Source organism: Myotis daubentonii, chromosome X (assembly GCF_963259705.1).
Source record: "Myotis daubentonii chromosome X, mMyoDau2.1, whole genome shotgun sequence".
NCBI classification, from domain to species: Eukaryota; Metazoa; Chordata; class Mammalia; order Chiroptera; family Vespertilionidae; genus Myotis; species Myotis daubentonii.
In genome coordinates, this window is record NC_081861.1 from 2,580,066 (window position 1) to 2,606,991 (window position 26,926).

General features: G+C 37.6%; 1 protein-coding gene across 2 annotated transcripts in view; it reads right to left on the reverse strand.

Annotated features, from left to right (window-relative positions):
* MAOB (monoamine oxidase B) overlaps window positions 1-26,926 on the reverse strand; it is a 66,568-nt gene that overhangs the window by 7,381 nt on the left and 32,261 nt on the right. For both annotated transcript variants that reach the window (XM_059678462.1, XM_059678463.1), the window contains exons 4-12: window positions 17,650-17,754; window positions 16,815-16,906; window positions 11,188-11,329; window positions 9,432-9,581; window positions 8,311-8,470; window positions 6,135-6,231; window positions 4,807-4,860; window positions 3,509-3,566; window positions 2,638-2,735 (exon numbers count right to left, since the gene is read on the reverse strand). In XM_059678462.1, coding sequence (XP_059534445.1) covers window positions 2,638-2,735; window positions 3,509-3,566; window positions 4,807-4,860; window positions 6,135-6,231; window positions 8,311-8,470; window positions 9,432-9,581; window positions 11,188-11,329; window positions 16,815-16,906; window positions 17,650-17,754 — 956 coding nt within the window. The remainder of the gene's footprint in view (window positions 1-2,637; window positions 2,736-3,508; window positions 3,567-4,806; window positions 4,861-6,134; window positions 6,232-8,310; window positions 8,471-9,431; window positions 9,582-11,187; window positions 11,330-16,814; window positions 16,907-17,649; window positions 17,755-26,926) is intronic.

The window sequence follows — 26,926 nt, forward strand, 5'->3', positions numbered from 1 at the left end:
TAGCCCTTTTCAGAACCCTATGAGGTTGGTCCTATTTTTATCCCCATTTTGCAGATGACAATATAGAGGTACAGAGACTGTAGTGGACATTGTGATGCACTGCCCAGACCCCCTATCAAGAATGAAGGGCTTATTTTTAGCTGCTGGAAGTATTGCCAGAAGATGACCTTCTGATAGCAGTCCTCTTTGGAGATTGCCTCAGCTGAAGAAAATTGTCTTGCTCAAGGACATGCCTCCTTCCAGCAGCAGTTGCATTCAATGACTGATTATCATGGGGTATGAAGACTCTTGGAACAACTCTTAAGGGCCATCCCTAGCTCTAGAGCTCCCTGTGGGGACAGCTGAGGCCTTCATTGGAACTGTATCACAGGCCAACTTCTCCCTCTGCCCACTCCTGTTTCCTTCCTCTCTCACAGGTGTTGATACCAAATGCTGTCCCTAGCACATATCCTGTATGCTCTTTGTTTCAGAGTCTGCTTCCTAACCAGCACCAAAGACAAAGTAATTTTTTCTAGGTCACAACTAGTACGTGGGAGGTGGTATCTGACTGACCCTAGAGCACACAATCTTAACCACTTGTTTATATTCCCTTCCTTACTGAATTATTTCTTTAATCATTTCAATCAACTTTATGACATAGTGACTATTATCATTATCCCATTTTACACATGAATAAACTGAATATTGGAGAAATGTGTAGTGACTTGTCAAGAGCCACACTGTTAGCAAATAGCAGACTAACAAACAACAAAGACCTTGCTATCTGGCAGGCTTAGTTAACAAGTCACTATTGTTTTTTAAAATATATTTTTATTAGTTTCAGAGAGGAAGGGAGAGGGAGAGATAGAAACATCAATGATGAGAGAGAATCATTGATTGGCTGCCTCCTGCATGCCCCCTACTGGGGATCGAGCCTGCAACACAGCCATATGCCCTGACCAGGAATTGAACTGTGACTTCTTGGTTCATAGGTCAATACTCAACCACTAAGCCATGCTGGTTGGGCAAGGTCTCTGTTTTTATCCCCTATGTTTTGCTTAGTATGTCCAAAGCTAACACACATACAGTCATATATTGTGCACATCATAACACACTGTATACTACCAGGCCTTTTATCAGAAAACTAAACAGGCTGGCTTCATATAATACATTCAAGAATGCAATATCACTCAGAGCCTAGCCATGCAGAACCCTCCCCGCCCCCCGACATTCCATGAACTTGTAGGATTTCAAGCATTTGCTCATACAGTTCCTTCTGCCTAGAGTGGATTTCCCAATAGCCTTTCTCTGCCTTCTACAATCCTCAAATGAGGTGGGTATTATGAAGCCATTTTTATTTCTATAGGTAAGGCTAGAGTATCACTCCCTAGGTACCTCTGGTATTTGTATACTCCTCTACTAGAGTACTGACCATAGTAATTCGTGTCATTACCGTAGCATTAGAGCAATGTTTGATGTTCTCTTCGATCCCCATTCCCACCCCAGCCCCCAACACCATCAGCTCCTTCACAGCAGAGAGGGCTTTTCTTTGTATCAAAGTTTTTAGCACAAGGCTTGGAAAATGATTGGCACTTAGCCACTAAATGCTGAATGAACCTATTGCTATTCACATATTTTACACTCACCATATCAAAAAATTAACTTGTTGACCCAGTAACTAATCAGGTGTTCTCATAGATGATATTTGTTATCTTCAGAAAGATGATGAAAGGGCTAACCAAAATCATTATATACCTTCTCACAGGTATAGATTTTAATATTTCTTTGACTGGTTTTCATGAAGAGATCGATTAGTCATTTACATTTATTCACACTCTCTTTTAATTATACACTTTCAACAGCCTTTTACTCACTACTCTACATTTCCTATTTTGTTTAGATTGAGCTCGGCATTAAATTACTGCTTGGTTAAATATTACTCTCATATTCATAATAATTACTGCTATATCATTAATTCACACTTTGTTATCATCAAATACAATTAACTAAACTCCAATGAGTCATATTTGGATACAAAGCACTGTGAATGCTAATAATCATTGAATTATGCATTTTGTTTGTTTGGGTAAATTGTGGGGTATATGAATTAAATCGCAATAAAGATGCTAAAAAATAAAACTGATTATCAGTATACTGATTATTGTCTATTATATGCTATTTGTATTTTCTCACACACCCAATAAGAAAAGTGAGGTTCAAAGAGGTGAAGTGACCTATCCAGTATGACAAAGTCGGTTATTGATAGAATTAGGAGTGGAGCCCAAGTCCCTTCACTTTCAGTCTTGAACTCATTTTGCTTTTATAATGTACTCATGTTGGCACTTGTACAGTTCCATTTGAGGAAATTTTACTGAGCTGTAACCTCAGTATAAAGGTACTTTTTCTTACAATATAAGTGAACCCTCTGATTATCTAAGTTCCTATTATGATGCTGCAAACTTCTTTGGTTATATTGATTGGGGTTCTTTCTTCAAAGGACTTAAAGTGAAATGCAACCCCATGATGCAGAATTATGACTTCTTTCATGAGATTTACAATTTATGAACAAGATTATGGATTTTTAACATTCATAAGAAACAGAAGAGATACATGAACCTGTTTAGAATTTGGATTAAAATGAGCACACTTTTACTCTACCTTCCATATTGAGTCATGATCCCCGGGGGGAAGTAGGTCGTGTAGCAGCCTCCTGAGTACTGATCCTCACACCAGTTCTTCTCTTCATAGTGCACCGGCTGCATGGCAGAGTGACAAAAGCTCAAAGAAAACTCAAGGGAATCCACTCCCGAGTAAACCAAACACATTCTAATAAGCTTCATATTAAAGAACCATCACATGTCTGAAGTAGAGCCTTATTATCCTGATGTTTTTTAGAGATATGTCTTTGGGCAGGTAAATATCCTTGGTAATAAAATAAGAAATTTTGACTTCAGAACGTTTTCTCAGTTGGTTCATTCATATCTCAGGTACTGCTCCTAAGCTGCAACTGTTTAGTTCCATTTTAAAACTGGTCTTAACTATTAATAAGTTTTAGTGCTTATGGTTTCAAGACAAGTTTTAAAAAAGATTTTTGCTTCTGGAGTGGCTGGAGTAGAAAAAGCAGAAAAACATGTCTGTCAAGGAAAAAAGATGATTGGATTCATGATTTGAGCTTTCCTGAAGGAAGCTAGACAGACAAATTAATGTTTTCATGGGGTATAGGCAATTCTGTTGATGATACTTATTAACAACTGTTGGTCTAAAGAATGTCTGATGGCCAGCCCTCTGCCCTCTCTGCATCTGAGGGTGACAAGCACCACATAAACACCCTTCTCTGACTGTTTCCTGCCAATCAGAAGGAAGGGTGGACTTCATCTTCCACCTTTCCTTGCTCCCAGCACTTGCTTCTTTCTACACAATAGACAACAAAGCAAGCACAAAGCAGGGAAAACATGAGTTCTAGGGCCCTACTGATGGACAAAGCAAGATCTCTCTCTCTCTTAGGGAAAGGGTTGAGAAGCAGCCTTACCTGCAAAGCTTCTTGGGATCCCAGAACTTTTGCATAGAGCTCACAAAGCTTATTCAACCTATAAGAGGAGGAGTGAGAGCAAAAGTGAAAATGAAGGAAGTGAAACAACATGTGAAAGAGGCACCTATCCCCTCATTCAAAAAGACTGTGAGCCATTGCTTCCACTTGACATTTCATTTTAATTTTTTCAAAACAAGGCACTTGGTTCTATTTCAAATGTCTTAAATCAATGAGGTCACAAATAGAAAATAAAGTGAGGCATTGCCTGAACCACTGGGGGGCACACAGTAATTTGTTCATTCATTAAAAAAATGTTGTGTTCCTCTTAAGCAGTTGTTCTCAACCTTCTGGCCCTTTAAATACAGTTCCTCATGTTGTGACCCAACCATAAAATTATTTTCGTTGCTACTTCATCACTGTCATGTTGCTACTGTGATGAATCATCATGTAAATATCTGAAGTGCAGGATGGTCTTAGCTATCCCCTGTGAAAGGGTCATTCGACCACCAAAGGGGTCGCGACCCACAGGTTGAGAACCGCTGCAGTCTTAAGTGTCATTCAATCTGCTAAGCACTGGAGATTCTGGGAGGATGCAGATGTGATCCTTACTCATCCCTTTCCCACTCCACTGCAAAGCAATAGGCAGAGCGGAAAGAGAAGGGAGCAAGAAAAGCTTTAAATTCTGCTTCTATCTCTTATGAACTGTAAGGTCTTGAGCAGGTTACTTAAGGTCTCAGAATTTAAGTTTTATCAACAAACTCACATGATCTTTTCATTGATGATGTAAAACAATGTGATCCCAGCAGCAGCAGCAGCACCCAGGAACTTACTAGAAATGCATTCTCCCCAAGTAAATTTTTAGCTCCTGAGCTATATTCATTTTTGTATTCTCAGGTGATATGGGTATTATGTATTCTCCCTAACTTCTTTCATGGTATCTTATGTAAAATAAACTCAATAAATATTTATTTGAATACTTGATTCTTAAGTTATAAGCACTGTGCCCTTATACAAGATCCTTATAATTAACACAACAGACATGTAACATTGGAAACACGTATTTTCAGGCAGTATTTAAGTTAAAAAGTTAAGTAAAATGGAAAGGCAGTCAAGTAGACAGAAAAGAAGAGAGGGAGGCGAAAGGGAGGGAAGAGAGAGGAAGGAAGAGAGAGGCAGAGAAAGGAAGGAAAAAAGGAAGGAAGGAAGGAAGGAAGGAAGGAAGGAAGGAAGGAAGGAAGGAAGGAAGGAAGGAAGGAAGGAAGGAAAAGAGGGAAAAAGAGAAGCACGATTTTTCTTACCTTTCTTCTTTGGTAAGACGTGCCAGTTTTACGGTTTTGTGGGCAAGGATAAATCTAAAACATACAAACAAGCGAAAAAGGAGGAAATTAATTGCTGCTTTCATCTTGGCCTCATTTCTATAGCTACACATGTGCCTAGTGCACAAGTTAAAAGTAAAGCCAAAGAAACAAATTATACAGTAGTTATTTAATGTTTTGCTATTTACATGTTATATTCCAGACACTGAAATGCACCTTCCATTTTAGGGATTCGAGAGGCTCAAGATAGATGACTAGCTATAATTTCTGCCTATGGTAATACTATGGCTGACCCACTTCTCTCTGCATAGCTGGTGGCTAGCAAGAATGTCCAACGAAGTCATGTCTAAGTCTTTCCAATTTCATCCACCCCATTGTCCTTTGGTTCTATCTACCCAATGGTGTCTCCCTAGTGGCCACCCTTCTACTAGTAGAATCTGCCTCCATTTGTAGCTGTATGATCACTTTCCCCCTTGCAACTATCTTTGATGTCCCTCCTCCGATCCTAGACTAGTGATGGCGAACCTATGACACGTGTGTCAGAGGTGACATGCGAACTCATTTTTTTGGTTGATTTTTCTTTATTAAATGGCATTTAAATATATAAAATAAATATCAAAAATATAAGTCTTTGTTTTACTATGGTTGCAAATATCAAAACATTTCTATATGTGACACGGCACCAGAGTTAAGTTAGGGTTTTTCAAAATGCTGACACGCCGAGCTCAAAAGGTTCGCCATCACTGCCCTAGACTCTCTCTGAAATAAACTCATACATATTCTAGGGCTCATATTAATTTTGACTGTTCTAAGTGACACCTCTCTGGAACAGGTTCTGTCCCCCAAGATATGCTCTCATCTGTGCTGGTCTTCCCTGCCAAGATGGGGACTGGGCTGGTCTTGGCTCCTCTCTAGTGGGACTTGGAAAACCTCATCACTCCACATAAATACCATTGGTGTTCACATAATGGTAAAGTCTCCATAAGAAGCCCTCTTAATAAAAACCCTAAATCAGGTATTCGTATCATGCTTTCACAAAAGATAGCTTATGGAAATATATCAAGTCACAGCTTTACATAAGAAGCAGAAAATTACTATAGCAAATTTTAAAATGTTGCTGGTGTTATAATTTCTTTCTAAATATTTATTCATTGGAAGACAGTATTTATAAAAGAATTTTTCTGCCGCTGTATTGGGAGAATAGTGCTATTGGGTAAAAATTTATTTTTAGAAGTTTGGGACATTATCAATAGTATGGGAATACATTGTGAACATCCGATAGCATTCATACCACCATAACGGTGCCTTACCCCATTATGGCAGCATAGTTGCCATCAGGTTTGGTATCATCCAGCGTGTATGCAACTGGAGCTTCCTCTCCTTCAATAACCATGGTTCCACAATAATCTTGGAAGGACAGCAAAATGGAAAGACACTCATCACTCTATCAAGATCCCCATAGCAGTTACAATGAGCACACAGAGCTCCAAACCGTCATTTCAAACATGATCTCCAGAACAACTTGAGCAACAATTTCAGCTCATTCTGCACAAAGGACTTGTCTCATTCCCCTCCTGAACAAGATATATGCGATTTCAACAAAAGACTGTGAAATGGTGAAAATATCAAAGCAGAATCTAAAACGTTGTAACAATATCCTACTACAGTGCACCCTACCTCCTGGCCCATCATTTACTTGCAAATTGAGTTTCTTTGAACAAAATTATAGTAAAAAACTCTAAAACAAATGTACAGAAAATCCAATAAGATGGTTTCAAAATGAGAAAGAAAGAACAGAGAAGGAACTTTGAGGGTGTGCACCGCCTTGACCTGCATATGAGCAGACACTTGCTTCTCTCTCTCTCTCTCTCCTCCCACATCCCTTCCCACTGTGCATTCCTGAGAATCAACGTCCTCGTCAGCCACTGGTGTGCTGAGGCAGGAAAAACTCTGAGAAAAACTGAAAAGCTTAATGAAGTTCTTTACCAAGAGTAACAATGACAAAAGCAGTAACAAACTACAATCAAACAAACAGGAATGAGCTCTTAGAGGAAAATAGGTGACCTGAATCACAAGAGGAAGAAGTTTGCAGCATGTTCTTCATGGTGGGTCACTACACACTGTCCTTTGCAAAAAAATAGACTATTTGCTCAGCTAATTAATAGTAGCCCTAATGCACTAATTTAATAGTAGCCCTAAATAGGATCTCCTGCAAAGGTGGGGGAATTAGGAGACTATAATGTGGCTAGAAAAGGATATATACAGAAAGAACCACCCTAAGGTAAAACTGAAAATTTCTCTGCCTTCAGCATAATCTCTCCCTTTTCTGCAGTTTAGTTCCTATTTCAGTCCATCCTTCTCTTTACCCTCAGTCCCAGGTACTAACTGTTCATACGTGGCCTTCTCTCAGAAGAAAAATAGATGTGATAAGAGTAAATGTGATAAGACTCTAGCATTGTATTATCCAATACAGTAGCTGCTAACCGCATGTGGCATTTTACATTTCAATTTAAAGCAATTAAAATAAAATAAAATAAAAAAATGTGCCCAACCAGCATGGCTTAGTGGTTGAGCGTTAACCCATGAACCAGAAGGTTACAGTTTGATTCCTGGTCAGAGCACATGCCTGAGTTGTGGGCTCCATCCCTGTGTAGGGCGTGCAAGAGGCAGCCAATCAATGATTCTCTCTCACCACTGATGTTTCTACCTCTCCCACTCCCTCTCCCTTCCTCTCTGACATCAATAAAAATATATTTGAAAAAAGAGAAAAAGAAAAATGTGGTTCCTTAGCCTCATTAGTTGCATTTCATGTGTTCAACACCTACATATGGCTAATGGCTGTCATATTAAACAGAGCAGCTCTAGCACATTTCCATCATTCCAGAATCTAGCACTTTTAGTGAGCATCCCTGTAATATTTTTCCCAGTATCATAGCACACTTGCTGAATATATCTAAATGAATAAATTGATTTAATTTAATATAGTAGAATCTTGACACAAATGAGAACTTACCTGGAAATTTTCAGAATCTCCACTTTTGTGAATACCTCTATAAACTCATATTTTTTTAAAAAAATTCAATTACAATTTACATTCAATATTATTTTGCATTAATTTCAGGTGTACAGCATAATGGTTAGAATTTATAAAGTGGTGTCCTCAATGTTTCAAGTACCCATCTGGCACCGTATATGAAACTCATACTTTAAAAATCTGTATTAGACGATATTAATAACCTATTTTCACAAGATTTTGTGGGAGGATTAAATAAATTTTATATAGAATGAGAAAAAGACTTGGTCATATTCTAATGGAAGATAATTTTGAGTTTGTGCCAATATATTTTATCTGATAGAATTGTACTTAGAACCTGGACTAATGTTTTATGCCCAGCATTCTAATAAAAAGTTACATGCAAATGTGTGTCTTTGCACCAAGTTTCTTTGACCTTCTCCCCAAGGTCTTTATTTAAGGAAAGTACTCACTCTTTTTCCTCCAAAAGGGCTCTTTATAATAAACGATACACTTGATGACTGAACCCAAAGGCACACGAGTGATCAGCTGGTTTCTCATCATTGGCAGAGGAGGATTGAAATGAATCTTCATGCCCAGAGTAGGAGGAATAGCACTAATCACATACTTAGCCTGGAAAGGGGGTGGGGGAGTGGTTAAACATTGTTGGTGGGTTGTGCTTTTTTCCTAATGCTTCTCCCTCAATTAACTCCTCTCTCCACTTCATTCTCTTCTTAAGAGAAGAACTAAAAGGATATTGTTAAAACCAAAATGAGCCTTTATTGTTTCCTAGTTCAAAACCTCCAATGACTTCCCATCACACTTAGAGTCAAAACCAAGCTCCTCACGGTCACTTCCAAGACTTCCAAGACCATACAAGTCATCTCTGATCTCACCTCTTCTTATTCTTCCCCTCAATTCTCAATTCTGCCATTTTGACCAACTTGCAGTTCCTCCATCATGCCAGGCTTGTTTCTACCTCCGGACTTTGGCTCTGGCTGTACTGTCTATCCGGAATGCTCTTCCCTCAGAAAGTTATATGACTTACTGCCTCATCTCTTTTGGGTCTCTGCTCAAACATCACCTCTGAATGAGTCCTTCCTTGATGACTTATTTAAAATTACATGACTAGTTGTCCCACCCCACCTCAGGGCAGACTCTGTCCCCCTTCCCTGCTTGATTTTTCCACAGCACTTGGATATTTTAACTATATATTTGATTATGGACTTTCTCCTTCATGAGAATGTAAGCCACCTGAAGGCAAATACTTTTATCTGTTCTGTTCAATGTTCTGCTCCCAACTCCTAGAATATTGCCAGGCACATAGAAGGCACTTGGTATTGATCAAATAAATATTTTATTTGTTTTTCTAATTATGTAGGAGCCCAATACAGAGGGTTGATAATAAATGTTTTTATAACCTTCCTCCCCCCAAAATATTCTGGTTCTCTTTTTCTTTCTTTCAAATAGAGTTAGCTTTTCCACTTTCAGCAAAGGGATGATCTATAAAGTCTGTAACATTCTTGATTTTATTTAAGCTTTGGTTATCTATGGGACTCTGGCCTCTTTCCCTTAGTTTAAGGCTCTTGGTTACCTCATACACCTCATGATTTAGGGTCTCCACAAGGATATTTTCTCCTGTTTGGTCAATGTGAGTCACAGGCCTCTCCAGCTTCACTTGATCCCCAAGGAGGTCCATTATGCGCTCACACACTTGACCAGATCCACCCACAAATTTCCTCTCCTGCAAAGAAAACAAGGATTAAAAAGATAGGTAGGAAATATAGTAATGGGTATAAATTATTAGATTGGTAGTTTTTTCGCACATATCTTATTGTGAGATCATATATATATAAATTTTCATTTTGCTGTTGTGAAGTATCTTTCACCATTGCTGTCTAACTAGTGATAGCTGAATTTTGACAAAATTATAGGTTTTTCTAACAGTCACTTTCCAGGCTATGTTTTTGCAGATTTCCAGACTCCAACCTCAGCTGGACAACCTCACCCTGACCCCATGCCCTATCTGCCTGGTCACTATCCCTACTCTATGTATCATCTGCATCCTTTTATTGAGTTGCTGGGTCTGGTGAAGCTATACCTACAGCTGGACCATGACTTGCATGAGCCTATTTTTCCATCTTTGTTACTCAGGCTCAGAACCTCCCTGGCCCACTCATCCCCAGACCAGCCTACTCTCTGTTTCAAGCTGCCCATCTCATTCTGGGTCAGGTGCCTGCTGCTTCTGTGGCCACTGCACCATCTTTTCTGATCCCTGCTAAAGCTTCCAAATGTCCTACACAGTTGAACTGACTGCCTTCTCCCAAATTTTCAGTTCAATTAATTTTAATAAGTTTTTATTGACTTCAGATAGAGGAAGGGAGAGGGAGAGAGAGAGAGAAACATCAATGAGAGAGACTCATTGACCAGGTGCCTCATGCACGCCCCCTCCTGGGGATCAAGCCCACAATCCGGTCATGTGACCTGATTGGGAATTGAACCATGACCTCCCGGTTCATGGGTTGATGCTCAACCACTGAGCCATACCAGCTGGGCTCAGTTAATTTTTAAAAAGACTATTTCAAATAAGTTTAGAAAGAAAAGAAGGAGGAAAGGAGAAAGAAGAGGGGAATGAAGAGGAGGAAGAGGGTGAGGAAAAAGAAGGAAAGAAAAGAAAAATGACTACCAAGCAGATTATATAAGAATTCTAATCCACTTCTTACTATACCTAACACAGTGCCTTATACAATGCTGGGGCTCAGGAAATAGGCAATGAATGAATTAATGAATTCCACATGTGTGTGTTTTAAGTTAAATGCATTTCTGACTTTCCTTGTTGAATTTACCAAGAAGTGCTCATCATGTTCATCAGATGTCCTCCTATACATATATAAAAGAGAGAAGCTTAATCCTTTTAAAAATATATTTTATTGATTTCAGATAAGAAGGGAGAGAAATAGAGAGATAGGAATATAATGATGAGAAAGAATCATTAATTGGCTGCCTCCTGCATGCCCCACATGGGGGATGGAGCCTGCAACCTGGGCATGTGTCTTGATCGGGATCTGAACTGTGACCTCCTGGTTCATAGGTCAAAGCTCAACCACTGAGCCACGCCAGCCAGGCTGAGAAGCCTAATCTTAAAATTACATTGGCTGCTGGGTTCTTACATTGGGTACCTAACAGACTGTCCCTCATAAAAGTCACCTTGAGCTGCTATGATATAGTTCTGAGAGCCACACGACTGCCTCCTGATTCATCCCATCCATTCATGACTGAAGGGTGATGTCAGTCTTTCATTTTAGGCAGTGGTGATTTTCTGTTGAAATGGTGGAGGTATGGATAGGTACCTGCCCTCCATTGGTTGTTGAGATGATCCTGACTGTGCCTCCACACTGCTTCACATACCATAGGAACCACAGAGCAGAGACCTCATGGGTCTCTGCAGTGACACACAGGTTCACAAAGAGAGTAGCGAGCTTCTTTGCAGATCTACTCAGGAAGAAACAAGAGAAAAATTAGCAAATGCAAGAGAGCATCAACTTAATTCTCTGGAAATTATTCAAGAAATATATTTATTTGGCTAAGTTTGGCACAACTTAGCAAGTCACATAAAATTGTCACTAGAATCCTGTATTATTAAATACTAGAGGCCTGGTGCATGAAATTAGTACACCGGTTGGGTCCCTAGGCTTAGCCTGCAATCAGGTCCGATCTTTCCTGGTTGCCAGCAGCCGGCCCCGCCCCCTGCCACGAATGCCACTGGTTGCCCTCTGTGTGTGGGGCAACCAGTGGGGTGATCAGGGCCCTGCTTGTTCACACCCGCCTTGGTCTGGTGCCACCCGTGTCTGCCACCACCCACCCCTGGTTCCCCATTCCCCATTGGGTGATTGGAGCCTGCCAGCAAGGGGGAGGGATGGAGAGGTTGGGCGTTCCTGCCTGCTCGCCGGCCCCACCCACCACTGCCAGTCACTCTATGTGTGTGAGGAGACCAGTAGGGATATCAGGGCCCTGCTTGCTCTCACCCGCCTTGGCCTGGCACTGCCCACATCTACTGCCACTCACCCCTGGTTCTCCATTCCCCATCAGATGATCGGAGCCTGCTGGTGGTGGGGAGGGACTAAGAGGATGGCCAGCAAGCCCCGATTGGGTGATCGGGGCCTGCAGGCTGGGGGCAGCTCCTGCGTTGAGCATCTGCCCCCTGGTGGTCAGTGCGCATTATAGTGACCGGTCGTTCCACCATCCGGTCGATTTGCATATTACGCTTTTAGATATATAGATGATTGATTGATAGATAGATAGATAGATAGATAGATGACATCAGACATTTGGGGAATATGAGATTTACTTTCCCCTTAACCAAAATACCTTACACAGAATCAGCTTGTATTCCATTCTGTGCTGTCATGATTTCTCCCCACACAGTTGCTATGCTTCCAGTGATCCCCATCTCAGTAGAAGGCATCACCTTTCACCCAATTGATAAGGCCAACACTCTAGAAATCAACCTTAATTTCTCTCTTTCCATCACTCTCCCCTCATCTAATCCATCTGAAATTCTTATTGTCTTTCACCACATTACTCCACCTTCCTCACAATCAACTTAGCATAATTTCTTGCCAGGAGCATTGAAATGATCTACACCCAATCTACTCATTACACTTGAAGCCAGACGCTTTATGCCTCCCTCCATTCCACAGTCCTCTTTCAAAAGTGTAAGTCAAGTCATGACATTCCCTTGCTTATAACCCTCCAGTGGCATCTGATCATAATCAGAATAAGATGCAGATCTTTTACTGTGGCATCCAAAATCCTAAGTGATATAGCCCATGCCTACCTTCTCTATTTTTTTTCCTGTGCCCTCTCTACTTATTCTAATGTCTCCTCAGAAAGAAGAACTCTTATGTGTCTATGAAAGTGAGCATTAACTTCCATATTCCCAGCACCCTGGCATTCTCTATCATTTTACTATAGTATAGTTATCTTTATAACTCTTTTCATTGTCTTAAATTATCTTGTTATTTTATTATTTTTATTACTGTCTCCCCCTCTAGAATATCAACAATGACAATATAGATCTTAACTTTCTTGCTCACCATAGTATCCCCCTTAATAAAAGTACCTGGAACATAGTAACGTCTCAATAATTACTTGTTGGATGGCTGAATGAATGGTTGATGAGAAATATCAACTAAACTTTATTTTTAAATTACCTATAATACACAAAGAATAAACTAGGTGCTGTACCAAACAAGGAACTCGTCATAGTTATGTATTCATTCATTATACTGCTTAATGGGAGACAAGCTCAAAGAATGGATGAGGGGAGAATCAATTAATAGCATGTAGGTAGGTGAACTTTTGTTTGGAATTGTCAGGTAAATGTCAAGAGGTTATATCCTATCTGAAGGCATACCAGAAAGTGAATGGTTTCATATGATTCTAATGACCCAGTTATATCTAACACACCCGAAAATTAACCAGTAATATGTACTTTGAGATCTTTAAATAAGGACCAATCTTCTTTTTGACTTTTACATAAACTTTGTGTATTGCTAATCTGGTTATGTCCAACTCAGAATTTGCCACCTGGTTGTGCTGTTGACTATGGGTGGAATAAATAATACTGTGTTCTATTTATTGAACTCTTTCATGATTTTTAAACTCATTGTCTTATTGAATTGTCATAATACTATAAAATAGTTATTTTTGAATTTTTTTTTTACTATTTTTCCCCAGTTCATAAGTTCAAAACAGTCTCGGAGAGTAATATGTAGTACACAACTCATAAAATGGTACAACTTCAAACCACATTATGCCTGATTCAAACCTCATTATTTTAATACCTCAGAATGCTTTATTTGACTCATCAGGAGGCACTTCTCTATTCTAGTGTACCTTTACTTTGGAGATTTGTAGAATCACACATGACACATATACTAGTTACTGACAATGTTTGCAGCCGTAATAATCTGACAGAACTTTTGTGAAGTTCCCATCATTTAGTCAGCAAATAGTATAATACATATGTTGAAGTAACTTAGAGTTAGTTTTGTAAAATTCTCATGATAACTGGAGGGATGGAAATTGCTGACTTGTGGTTTCTTTGCAGAGGCAATTTGCGGCATCTATCTAAAGCAAATATCCAAATATTGGTTTAAAATTTTCAAAGTGAAAACACCCTTTGCTGTTTCCTGATGTCCTGTTTCTTGTATTCTTGTTTTATAGGTGAATTGAGGTGGCATAAGGTAAAGGGAATAATAAATAACTGAAACAATATTGGGCTAGCTAGACAGCCAATATTAAACATAAAAAATTGCTATGATTGCACTTGTTATTGCTGACAATTTGGTAAGAAAAAGTAATCCTGGTTTGAAATGGAGAGAGATCTAAAAGTAATTCTTTCTGGAGGGCCAGGCTATTTCTAATCCTTTATTTGATTTGCTCTGGAAGCTTTAGTGAGAAAAGAAATGAGAAGAACAATATTTGAGGAATAGAAGGTCAAGAAAGCTAGTGCAATAATTTTTGATTCTTTGTCTTGTTGACTTTTTAAAAGATAAATGTTATTATATTTTCTGCACGAAAAATGTATGCACATATAAAATTTGGAAAATTCACAGAATAAAAAATAAGAGAATGAGTATCTCCCATGTTTCTGCTTCCGTAAAGACAATCACTAGTCTCGGTCTGATGCATTTTTTTTCTAGTTATAGGTTTTAAAAAAGTTATTTACATTGCTGACCACATTGAAAATTTAATATGTGTTTCCAAAAAGCATTTTACAAATAATAACTCTAAGAATGAACAACATTGGTCTTTGAATATATGATTGTGCTTTTAAAACCAGAAAATATTTATCTTTTATATTTTGATTAGGAAAAGTTAGAAAATTACCTTGTTTTCATATATTACTAATATCTAGGCATGCTTTATTTTGTCAGACAGCCAACAACCTAGAATTTCACTAAGGGAAGGACTAGGCCAAGGACTATGATAGAAAAAGTCAGATCTCTATGATCTCAAAGGTACAAAATTAAACTGATCTTCAAAGAGTTTTGAAGCTCTCTGGGGAGAAAAGACTTAAATGAATTTATTGAAAGCTTTTCATAACATATATAGTCCCCAGCACTGCCAACCAGTTATAAAATGAATGCAGGTAATTAAATACCTGATTTTCTATGTTTAACATTAATATTTTGAAAATCTAGTGTATATAATCTAAAACAAATTCTGCAATTTCATTACAATCAAAATAAATTATATTACAAATTAAAATTTCAAAAAAGTGGTAAATAACATTAGATAAGTGTTTAAAAGATTATAATTAATAATAGACATTGACTTCATGACAATAAAAGGCTTTTACTATTCCAGAATTGGTTGCTTTCAAAGGTTAAAGACAGGAGAAGCACAGAGATTGTTTTCACAGGTAATTATATGTTAATAATAGTAACTAAAAACTAGAAGTAACCAAAATGCCCAACAGGGTGATATTAGAGAAATACATTACATTATGGTATTCCCTTTCCATGGAATATTATACAACCATGAAATATGATGTTTGATGAAGCATTTTTAAATATGTGGATAAAAGTTTATATTGTAATATTGTGTTAAAACATTTTGATGGATGCCTATTGCTTTTCAGTTCACATAGAATTTCTTTTTCAGAAACAAGAACATCCTATATAATAAAAGACTAATATGCAAATTGACCAACCAGCAGAATGATAGGTCACTATGATGTGCACTGATCACCAGGGGGCAGATGCTCAGTGCAGGAGCTGCCCCCTGGTGGTCAGTGCCAGAAGCTGGGCTCATGGCTGGCAAGTGCAATGGAGGTGGCGGGAGCCTCTCCTGCCTCCGCAGCAGCATTAAGGATGTCCGACTGCTGGCTTAGGCCCGAGGGCTCCTGGACTGTGAGAGGACACAGGCCAGTCTAAGGGACCCCCTCTCCCAGTGCGTGAATTTCATGCACCGGGCCTCTAGTATATTATATTGTATATACTCGATGACACCCTGATTTTCTATGTTTAATATTATGATATTTTTCAAGCCATTACATATTACTTTAACAACATAATTTAAAGACTGTAGAGTATTATATTTTTAGATGTCCATAATTAAAGCAATCTTCTATTATTAGACATTTACATTTTATCTTTTAAAAATAATGATTTGAATCCCCCTTTCTCTCCCTTCTTCCCTCCCTGTATGCCTGTCTCTCTGTATTCTTTTCTCTCTCTTTCTTGAAGCTAAATTCCAAGAAGCATGGAAGGACAGTCTCCTTGAACTTAACTTCCATTTTTCTTACTTCATTTACCACAAACTCACCAGGCCTATGAACTTATAACCCTTTCCATTTTCCTTGCTGTTCAAGAGCAGTGAGTGTCTTCAGTTGTCTACATAGATAGACTTCATAGTTCATATATAGTCCCCAGAACTGCCAACCAGAATTTAAAGCTTGGCTCATGAATAGTTGCTTTCAACACTACATGCTTTTCATTTAATAAAAGCAGTCAATCCAGTAATACATGTTTCCTCTACAGTTGTAAACTATACAGACATTCTCTAGAAATTCTTTTCAAATCCTTGAAGAATTGCACCCATTAGGTGTTTTCAACACATATGTTAATGCACCATCTCTACACTTGACCACAAGTAAGGAACACAAAAGTATTCCTACATCAACAACTTGATAAATCTTTAAGCTAATGGTCTTTAAGCTGTTCCAAGTAAAGGAGGTGGCACATTCTGGTCTGTTCTTGGTATTTTATGGGATAATACCAGGTTGGTGGTGCAAAACTCTGACAACTTTAGGGCAGAACCCATTTTCAATATTTTTCAGCATTCCACCTGGCCAAATGGCATGGTTTTAGACACAAAGTAGGTACTTGTCCCATTCGTGTTCAATAGGATTCTAAATTAACCTGAATGACAGTCACAATAAATTCCTGTGTCTAATGGAAAGTCTTACTCAGTCCAGCAGATCTTGTCTAGCAGCTCCTTCATTGTCATGTGGTCCCACTCTTCGGCAAGGGGTGCCTTCCATGGAGCATCACTGGGAATCTACATTCAGATGAGGATTCGGGAGGGATTTAATTTTATACTTTAAATAAATATTTCAATAGTATTAAAAACTCTAACTTAAAGAAGGAAAATGTAAGTTTTTCAAATCCCCCAATCGTGACTTTTGCTACAAATCCAATGCTGTCTGTGTAGCTTTTCTATTATTGATCTATATTTATGGATCTATATTTATGATCCAGATGATCTATATTTAATTTATGATAATACTTTCTGCACAGTAAATGAAGGCTATGTTGTAATCGGTTTGTTTCCAAATAGCAATTAGGAAGTTACTTATTTAGGGAGAACATTTATAAGTTCATCTCCTCAGTAAGGATTAGACAGCCATACCAAATCACATCTAAACCCGAGTTTCAGGTCAAGCTCTGTGTGTATTTTCTTGTGGGTTACCTGTTTGAACAGGGTGGTGACTCAAATACCTGGAATTCTTGTTTTGTTATGTTCTGAGGATTTTCTAGATTAGAAACATTATCCCAGGAAGGGAGAGTAATATATGATCTTCTCCCCTTTCACAAGAAATATACAAATAGCAATCTGTTGGGTATCTCATTCTTTAAGAGGTTAGAAACAAGTTCATGTTATTCATTTCACAAATCTTTACTGAGAGTTACTATGTGCTACACAATGTGCTAGGCATCGGTGATATGTTGCATCTCCTTTCTTTTAAGGATTAAACTTATGAAAAATACAAATGTAATCACAGAAGCTTTGAAAAGCTTTACCTCTTGTCCCATGTCATCAATTGTCCGCCAAAGGTTGTTATGGTCTAGGTAGGTAATTGGATTCCACATGGGTGGTAATGGGCCCCTGAATTTGTATGATTTGCCCTGTGAGATATAAAATATTTTTAAAGGAAACTGACTACAATGTAAAAGTAGTTAAATCTGCCAAGTAAAATGTCTGCAAGGAAATCATGTTATCAATATGTGATACACACTCCTTATGGCCTTAGAACTCTCCTTAACATTTTATCAGAGATTTCAAACAAAATTCTGTTAACTAAATAAACTTGAACCAGATGTGAAAGAGATACATAAAAATGCAGACCAATGCCACTCACTTGATTTTTTGTTTTAGAAACTTTTTTTATAAAAATATTTAAACGTGTAATAGAGCTATTACAGGAAAAGTATTCTCCAACTGTTCACCCAGCATCTCCTTGTCAGGGAAGGTGCTCATCCAGTCACCTTCTCTATCATGCCCTCTCTGAGCCTGCAGACCTGCACCCTAAACTCCAGCCTCAGAGAGCAACTCAGCTAATCCCAAACAACTGCACCCAAGTGTTAACAGAGGCCTGTGACTCCAGAGTTAGTCTGCCATTCTCTACAGAGAGATTCTCACAAAATGGCAATTTATATCCTTGAATTTATCCAACACAACATGTACTAGTTAGTATTCTACTCTTCATGAAATAACTCAACCAGTTCCATAGTTGGCCTCTGATTACCAGTAATACTAACTTTTCACTGCATATATTGTTTGGAGAAAATGTTTACTTTCTCTAATGGTACAAAAATGATGATTCACTTAGACGAGCTGGATAATTCCTCCCAAAGAAATTCAATGCTTTGAAATAAGAACTCCACTTTGAAAGAAATCAAAGAAGACTTTATGCATAAATAAAAAGGTTTTCTTGGCCTCAAAGGGAGCTTTGCTACTATGAACATTGATCCCTTGTGGTAAAATTGTGTTTATTTAAAGAAGAGTCCCTTGTTGAGGTGGTGAGAAAGGTGCTGGGCAGATCCCATTTAGAAGAACATTTTGTGGTCTAGTAGATAAATGACATAGCAGGATAAATCTTCATTGAGATCCAGATAAAGGAAAGGGCAAATCTGGCAAAAAGGCAACTTGTGAATTTTACATGTAAGATATCCTGGAGACACGTTAAGAGAATTCAAATTTTACCAACTGAACTAAGATGAAATGGATACTCCAGAGGCATCTGCTTACTTGAAACAATTATTTTTAGAAAGAAAGAGTTTTCAAAAAAATTCACTTAAGGGGTACTTTGGATTGATGCGCATATGCTTAAATTTTTTTTAAGGACACCATTCCAAAGGAGAAATAAAGATTGTAATAGGTACGCATCATATTCAACCATCATCAACATTACCACTACCACCTTCCCCATCACCATCAATGTCATCATCTTCATCATAGCTAACACTTTCTGAACATTTGCTCTGTACCAGGGACTTTTTCAAAGATTTTACAAATTTAATTCATTCATCCTCCTCGACAACCGTATGAGAAAGATTTATTATGTTCATTTTTAATATTAAGAAATAAAGGCACTCCTTGGTTAAGAATTGCGCTTTGAATCACACAGCCAGTAATTTGTAAGTTGTTGGAAATTCAAACCTAGGCCCTCTGGATTCTCACTCTATGATCCCAATCTCTATATTATTAAAAATGGACTAGTTGTTTTATCTTTTGACTTCCCCCTGTACATACACTTGATAATATATTTTTCAAGAGTATGAGGAGCTTTAAGATGATAATGGCAACAAGTTTTCCAGCTGCTGGAAGATATTACCAAAATACCATTGGGACAAAGGCTATTTCTTTCATAGTGAGGGGAGACAGTCTTTAAAATGTATTGTATAACAATTCATGGCTTCTCTTCAATTTATAAGCATTTACCTCTTTTTCCTTCTTAACATTATATTCAACTGTCTCACCTTTGCCATCTTCGAGTCTATATTTTATGTCCAGGAAGCCAGTTACGATACAAGTGTTTTCTTTTTCTTTGATCCGTTTCATTTAGACTCATTCAAAATTAATCTATTAACTTAGAAGGTTCCTAAGATACCTCCAACACCATTCTTATGCATCGCTTCAATTTTAAAATTCTATTCAAGGATATTATTTCCTATGATTGCTTTAAATTCTGAAATGTACATATATCAGTGTACATAGAATGCTATGAGCTTCAGAGCTGGAGAACAGAGCAGCATCCCAAGGATACTGTTCTCAACAATTAATAAAATGAAGCTATATAACTAATTGTGATGACAACTTAAGGCTTCACAACATGTGCTACATTTCACTTTTATGAGAAGCTCTAGGATTCAATGAACTATATATTCTTAAAAAATAATAGCATATGGCATTTTTATTTCAGCAGGTTTTTGATTAAATGCAGGAATGAAGAAAAATGATTGGTCCTTAATACAAAAAGATGTGTATTCTTCTTATGTATCTGCTCAAAAGAAAGAGCAGAATGATGTCTGGGGTGAATTGACATCTATGAAAAAGAAGAAATATACACATACTCATGTATTCAAGTGTGCACATGTACACAAGTATTTATTTACTCATGAGCAAACTTCCGTAGAATATTACTTTTAAAACAAAAGTCAGATCATGTTACTTCTCTATTAAAACCTTCCAGTAGGTTCCCATAACACCCAGAGCAAAAGCCTATAGGCCCCTGACATCTGGTACTGGATGTTCCCTCTCTGACCTTCCGGTGTTGTGTTGGGACTTGCACTTACTGGCTCTCAAGACCAATTTATTGTGCTCATCTCTTCTTAACTCTGCATTCAGTAATAATAAGTTGGTTGGTTGACATGAGCCATGGTGAAGTATTTATACCTTGCAAATCCTGCAGATGAGAGTTAGTTTTTTGGTGAAATGACACCTCTGTAGTGAGGTCCTACCTGACTACTCATTTGAATTTGGATCCCACTCTCTCATACCTCCACCCTCCCCCCCAATTTTCTATAGCAGTTAGGACCTTCTGATAATTGTTTATTTTTTTCAAATATGGCTGAAAAGATGTTTTGTTACACATTGCTTTCATGTATATGGGAGATTAAATAGGTCTGGTTCAAACCCTTTGTAAACATGGGAACTGTAACAGATTTTGAAAGCCAAAGCTTTTTGCATAATTCAGTAACATGGTAGTTAGTGGAATAATAATTCCAAAATATATTTGAAAATCAACTCATATATCCATTAGATTGAGAGTGTAAATTAAAAATTAACATTTTAAAATTTCAGGCAAAGTAATATATGAATGCTTGCTACATCTGAATTAACTTCATTTTAAGAAAATCCATATTTTATACCATTTTTTATTTTGCGTTTATCATATTTCTTGATTGTGTCTGTTACCACAAGTGGAAAGCAATATAAAATCAAACACGGTCAATTCCAATTCTATCTTAGGTATATAAATGTCTTATTAATATAATGTTTTATATTGATCACATGTTCAGATGATAACATTTTAGATATTCTGGATTAAATAAAATCTATTATTAGAATTAATCACCTGTTTCTTTTTTATTTTTCCATATGGTTACTAGAAAAATTAAATTACAAATGTGGCACATGTTATATTTCTGTTGAACAGTGCTGTTTTGAATTTTAATGGGTATTCCCAGATTTCATGTATATGTCAAAGGGGGGAAATGAATGCATTTTGATACCCTGAACTTAGGTCATTTTGAGATTAGTAAACTCTGACACCCCCACTATCTCCTGACAACTCTATGAGAGAGCCAGCACTGCCACTTAGTAACCAGGAAGAAATGGTCTCAATGAAGCTAAATAATAACCACTGTCCCATATGCAAGAGCTAAAGACATCAGAGTAGAGCTGAAGAGAAGGTAACACAACCAGAAAGGAATTTTTCTTTTCTCTTTTCTATTATCTGTTTACCCTGTTTGTCTGAGCATGTGAGTTTAGCTGCTGTCCTGCAATTTAAATTCTTACTTGGTAGTAAGAGTCCTCAGAGCCTGTTAAAATAGTTTTTTTTTCTAAAGAAAACAGACTAGCCTTCCTATAAAAAAATTCTTAGTATCTTCAATGTATCATAGCAGCCTTGGTAAGAATAATGTTAATGAATGTCTTCCATTATCATTTTTCTCTTTAAAAATTCAAAGCACTAAGCAGGAAAGGTACAAATAGCCTTCTTTTGCAAGTAAAGAAATCAGGACACAAAAGCATAAATGACATGGCCAAGGTCGTACAAAAAAAATCAAGGATGAAGCGCGGGCATGCGCCAGACAGGAAAAATTTTGCAGCTCAGTAATACCAGGATAAGAGCCTTTGAGGTTCTGCATTTGAACAGCTGCTTAGGGATATAGGCTGTCTAAACTCAAAGGGTCAGAGCTCAGTCACTAAGCCTGGCTGGAGGCAGTTTGGTTATTGTTAATAGATCTGTAATCAGGAGCCTGCTGCTCAGACAGGTGAGAATCACACAGATCTGCTGGAAACACTGGGCCTAATTTCTTCTCATAGGTCATAAATTCTCAAAAGTAAAGTTTGTATCTAATTATATTTTTTAATCTAAAAATGAGAGAAGCTTTCTATTAAAAAAAATGGAGCAGTACTAAAAACTACAAAGAAGGCAACAAATTGCCTTCTATTTCACCATCCAAGTTAAAAAAAAAAAGCTATAACATTTAGTGCATGACATTCCAGACCTCTTTTTTTAAAAAAAATAAAAAGATTTTTATTGATTTCAGAGAGGAAGAGAGAGGGAGAGAGAGATAGAAACATCCATGATGAGAGAGAATCATGGATCAGCTGCCTCCTGCATGACCCACACTGGGGATTGAGCCCACAACCCGGCCATGTGCCCTGACTGGTAATCAAACCTCCTGAGCCACACAGGCCAGGCATTCCAAACCTCTTTATAAGCATCTAGGAGATAGAAAGATGGATGGATGGATGGTATGGATGGACAACTGAACAAATGGATGATCAAAAGAGAGAGAAAGAAAACAGGAAGGAAGGAAGGAAGGAAGGAAGGAAGGAAGGAAGGAAGGAAGGAAGGAAGGGAGGGAGGGAGGGAGGGAGGAAGGAAGGAGAAAACAAATATCTGAGAATCAAATCATATTATATTTGCTCTTTTCAATGACCCATGAATGTCTTAATTTAATGGAAGAGACACGCTGAAGTGAAGAAGTGCTAAACTTAAAATAAAAAAGAGAAATATTTGTTCTTGTAAGAGTCCTATAGCATAAAGTCAAAAGATCATAAAAATCACTAATATATTTGAGTCTTTGTTTTTAAATTAGCTACAAGTTTGACTTTGGTATGGACTGATTCTATGCCATAAAAGAATATTTCAGTAGCATTTACCTTTCCTATACTTCTTCCCTTCTCACCTTCCATGCATTCTGATTTTATAGATTATATAATTTTACAACATGTAAAGTTTTTAAAAAATACATTCTTCAGTACATTATGTATTATAATCATAATTCTTTGAGTTCTTTATGGTTAAATCTTTATTTAAATGCATTTAATGTTTAACATCAATTCCACCAAAGCTTATCTATTTTTTAGTTATTTTGACTCATCATTTGATAATGCCTTGATGTGGAGTGCGGCTATGACAAAATTTTAAATGGTGTGCCATTGGCTTAGTGGACAGTATGCAGGTGGCCAGAAAAGAGATGTCACATGATTGAAAGGTGGAGAAATTGGTAAAGTGCTGGCAAAACTGTTGCCTGGCAGACCAAGTACTTACCAACCTTGAAGCTCTAAGAGAAATTGTTGGAATATTAGTGACTGTTGGCTTTTACTTGTACTATGTTTGCTTTCAGCAATGGTATAGCTCTGGGATTGAGCAGCCAGAGTTAGAAACCTTAAGTTTTCTTTGCCATCAATTTAAAAATTTTATTATCTAGGCTGCTGTCTTTTACTGGTTTAACTGTGGCATGGGAATCTTTACTTTTTAATTTAATTTTATTCAATAATTTCCCCTATTTTTGTTCATTTTCTTTTATATTGAGAAGAGGATCTTTGATCCCACAGTCCAACATCAAATGTACCCCAAATTGTCTCAAATTCAATTATCTAGTCCAGTGCTTTGCATAGTAGTAACTTATATTAAATGCTCAATAAATGTTGGATGATTTAAATAGGGTGTAGGTGTTTAACTAATAGTAACTGATTGGCAAAATATCCAATATGTTACAGTTTTCTTATAATGTTATATATCTATTTAAAAATGGTATCAATAAAGAATTTTAATGACTCTAGAAGATATTTTGCATACATAAAAAGCAGACATAATAGCTTTGTTTATGCAAAAGTATAAAAATAGGACTCCAAGAATGTTAAATATAAAGAAAATAAGCTATATATGTATGTGTGTTTGTATGTGTATAATCTTGAAGTACAAATAACAGAAGATTATGCACCCTACTTCTAAACAGGTTTTTACAAAATGTACTCAGGAAAGTGATGTGGATACAGGGGCCAGTGGTATAACTAGTCAATTGCAGAACATTTTAAGGAGAGGAGCATCTTGAACTGGGCCTTTCCAAGATGTAAGAGTGTACGTTTGGCACGGAGGAAGGAAGGCTGGTGCTCAGAAGGAAATCACAGAAAGCCTCCCATCCAGGGACAGTGAAAGCACTTGGAAGGTTCTAGATGTCGATCCCAAAATATTGTTACCATCGTTACAATTTTCTGTTTGCAGCAGAAGTCAAGAGAAAGGCCTGTGGCTCTGTGATCAACAGACACAGAATCATGTCTAAGCCTTTCCACGGGCTCCTGCTGCTTAGGGAGTGGCAAGATAGGCTGATACATTTTAGGCCACTTTGTACTCCCTGCCAATCCCTTGCTACTGCAAGCTGCTGAAGCTCTTTCCCTTATTAGTCACTCTCATTTGGTGACCTGGGTCCCTGTCATTGTATCTCCTTTGGACTACTTGGCCATCCCCCATGATAACATCGTGTAGACGCTGTAATAGTTGCACAAGATTTAAGCTACAGGCCTGTTCCTTTACTGAATTTCACTCTTATAACTGAATTCTATACATTCTTTGCCTTCCACCTCCAGCATAATTTAAAATTATTTCTGTTACCCAATGTACTCACTTTTAGGTTTATCCAGGTGTGTGTGTGTGTGTGTGTGTGTGTGTGTGTGTGTGTGTGTACAGAGACTATATTTACTGATTTTATCATAGTTTAAGTTCCAAATGGAAACTCTGGAGACCTAGAATAAATTCATCCTATATCCCAAAATATTTCTCCCAATCCAGCTATTTAAGCTTCAGAATATTCACGAGACAAGTGGATTTCACTTGCTAAAGAGGAAATTATTGTTCACATTTTTGGGGAGAAAATCCCCCATGATAATAAGACATATTTGTTTCCAACAAATAAGAAATGGAATGGGTGGGAGAACAAAGAAGGTTCATGAAGCTCATCTCAGCTAGGGCAGACTCTTGGAGACAGTTAGCTCTGTGTGGCATGTGGGAAGTTCATGTAAAATGGGCAGCTGTTCCTGGGTGAAATACAAGTGTTTGTCTAACCTGTTCCTGGAGACTCTGTCACCATGAGAGAAGCAAGTGCACCCTGTACTTTTGGATCCAGGCTCTGCTGGATTAATGGGATTGGAGAAGGAGATATTAAGAGCCTGAAGGATACTGGACGTTCTGGTCTCCTGATTTCTGAGACATATGAAGGTCGTGCATGACAAGACAGTATTCATTTGCCAAATGCGATGCTAATCTGAATATTTTATTTCTCAATATTTGGCTCCAATTTTGTTGCTGTTCCCCAGCTGCAAGAGACAGACTATCACTTGTGATCTCTCTCAGGAAGTTCACTGAACTAGTCTTGTCAACAGAGAGCTAGTTCCCATCGTTCTCTGAATTTATGTGCTTTTTGTGTACTTGCATTTCAGAGTTCTCAAAAACGGAGGGGTATGTCAAATGCTGCCTCTTCCCTCAGATTGTTTGAGCAATAGCAGTCATAGCAGCAACAAGTGGGCAATATATTTGAGAGGTGTCTCCTCGTTCAGATGCCTCTTCACTCATTGACTCTGACTGCGTATAACACAAAAAGGTCTTTGACAATAAGCTTGGCTTCTGTCTACTGAGAAGCACACTAAAACCAGAGCATCTTTTTCTCAGTTTCTCCAGATAGCAGAAGTTTCAAAACTATTATCAGCATGAAGTTGAACTCTTAATATTAAGTCATGATACATCTTCACATTACCACACTCTTAACAGTCTAGCCTTCATGCCTAAAGCAGTTTCATGCGTACTTATTAGACTTTAGTTCCAAATTTCAGACTGATAAAAGCTTCTGAGACACAGAAACTTTATTTGCCCATAGTCCACACTGCACTAAACTTCAGAATTTTCTCCAACTCCTTAAAATAAAAACCCAAAAGTGCAAAAAACAACAAAACAACCACATATATGCACATACACAAACACTCACACAGTAGATGAAAGAGGAAGAAGTGTAAGTCCACATATAACAATGTTTCTTAAGAATTTTTTAGTTTTTGTCTTTTTCTTTTAATTATGACATAGTGTCTAAACAGGAACAGTTTTTTACAAGTCACTTCCAAGGCATTTAAACAGCTGCCTTCTAAGCTATACTAGCAGAAATTATCATGACTATTTGTCAAACAGATTTAAAACTTCAGTAGATGCTTAACAATAACTATTAAGCACAAATGGCTGCATCACTATTTTAGAAGTGAAAAAAAAACACCTTCTAAATTACACAGATTTGAGATGAAGTGATAATTTTTCCCACTGATAATTAAATCCCAATATATCTTGGTATCACATCTTTTATTCACCAACAAGGCTTTGGAAAACCACATTTTAGGAACATAAGATAGAGCTACAGTAGCACTAAAAATGAATGCCACTCAGTCGATGTAAACATTTTTAACAAATAAGAGGAAGACTTATTTGTTAAGAATGCACATGACAGCACACCAGGAGGTTCCTATTATGGCGCTGGCATGAACACAAATACAGTGGGGCCTTGACTTACGAGTTTAATTCGTTCCCAGACCGAGCTCGTTAAGGAGCTTGTTAACTCAAATTACTCTATCAACTCAATGCAAGAAATCGGCTGAGAGACAGCTGGTATCTCAAAAAACTCATTAGTCTGGACACTCGTAAGTCAAGGCCCCACTGTACCAGGGAACCAGAGATACCAGAGTCATCATTTCTTGAGATAGACACCCTTCCTTTGTGTAGCTGTACTGTGAGCTGCTTGCTGT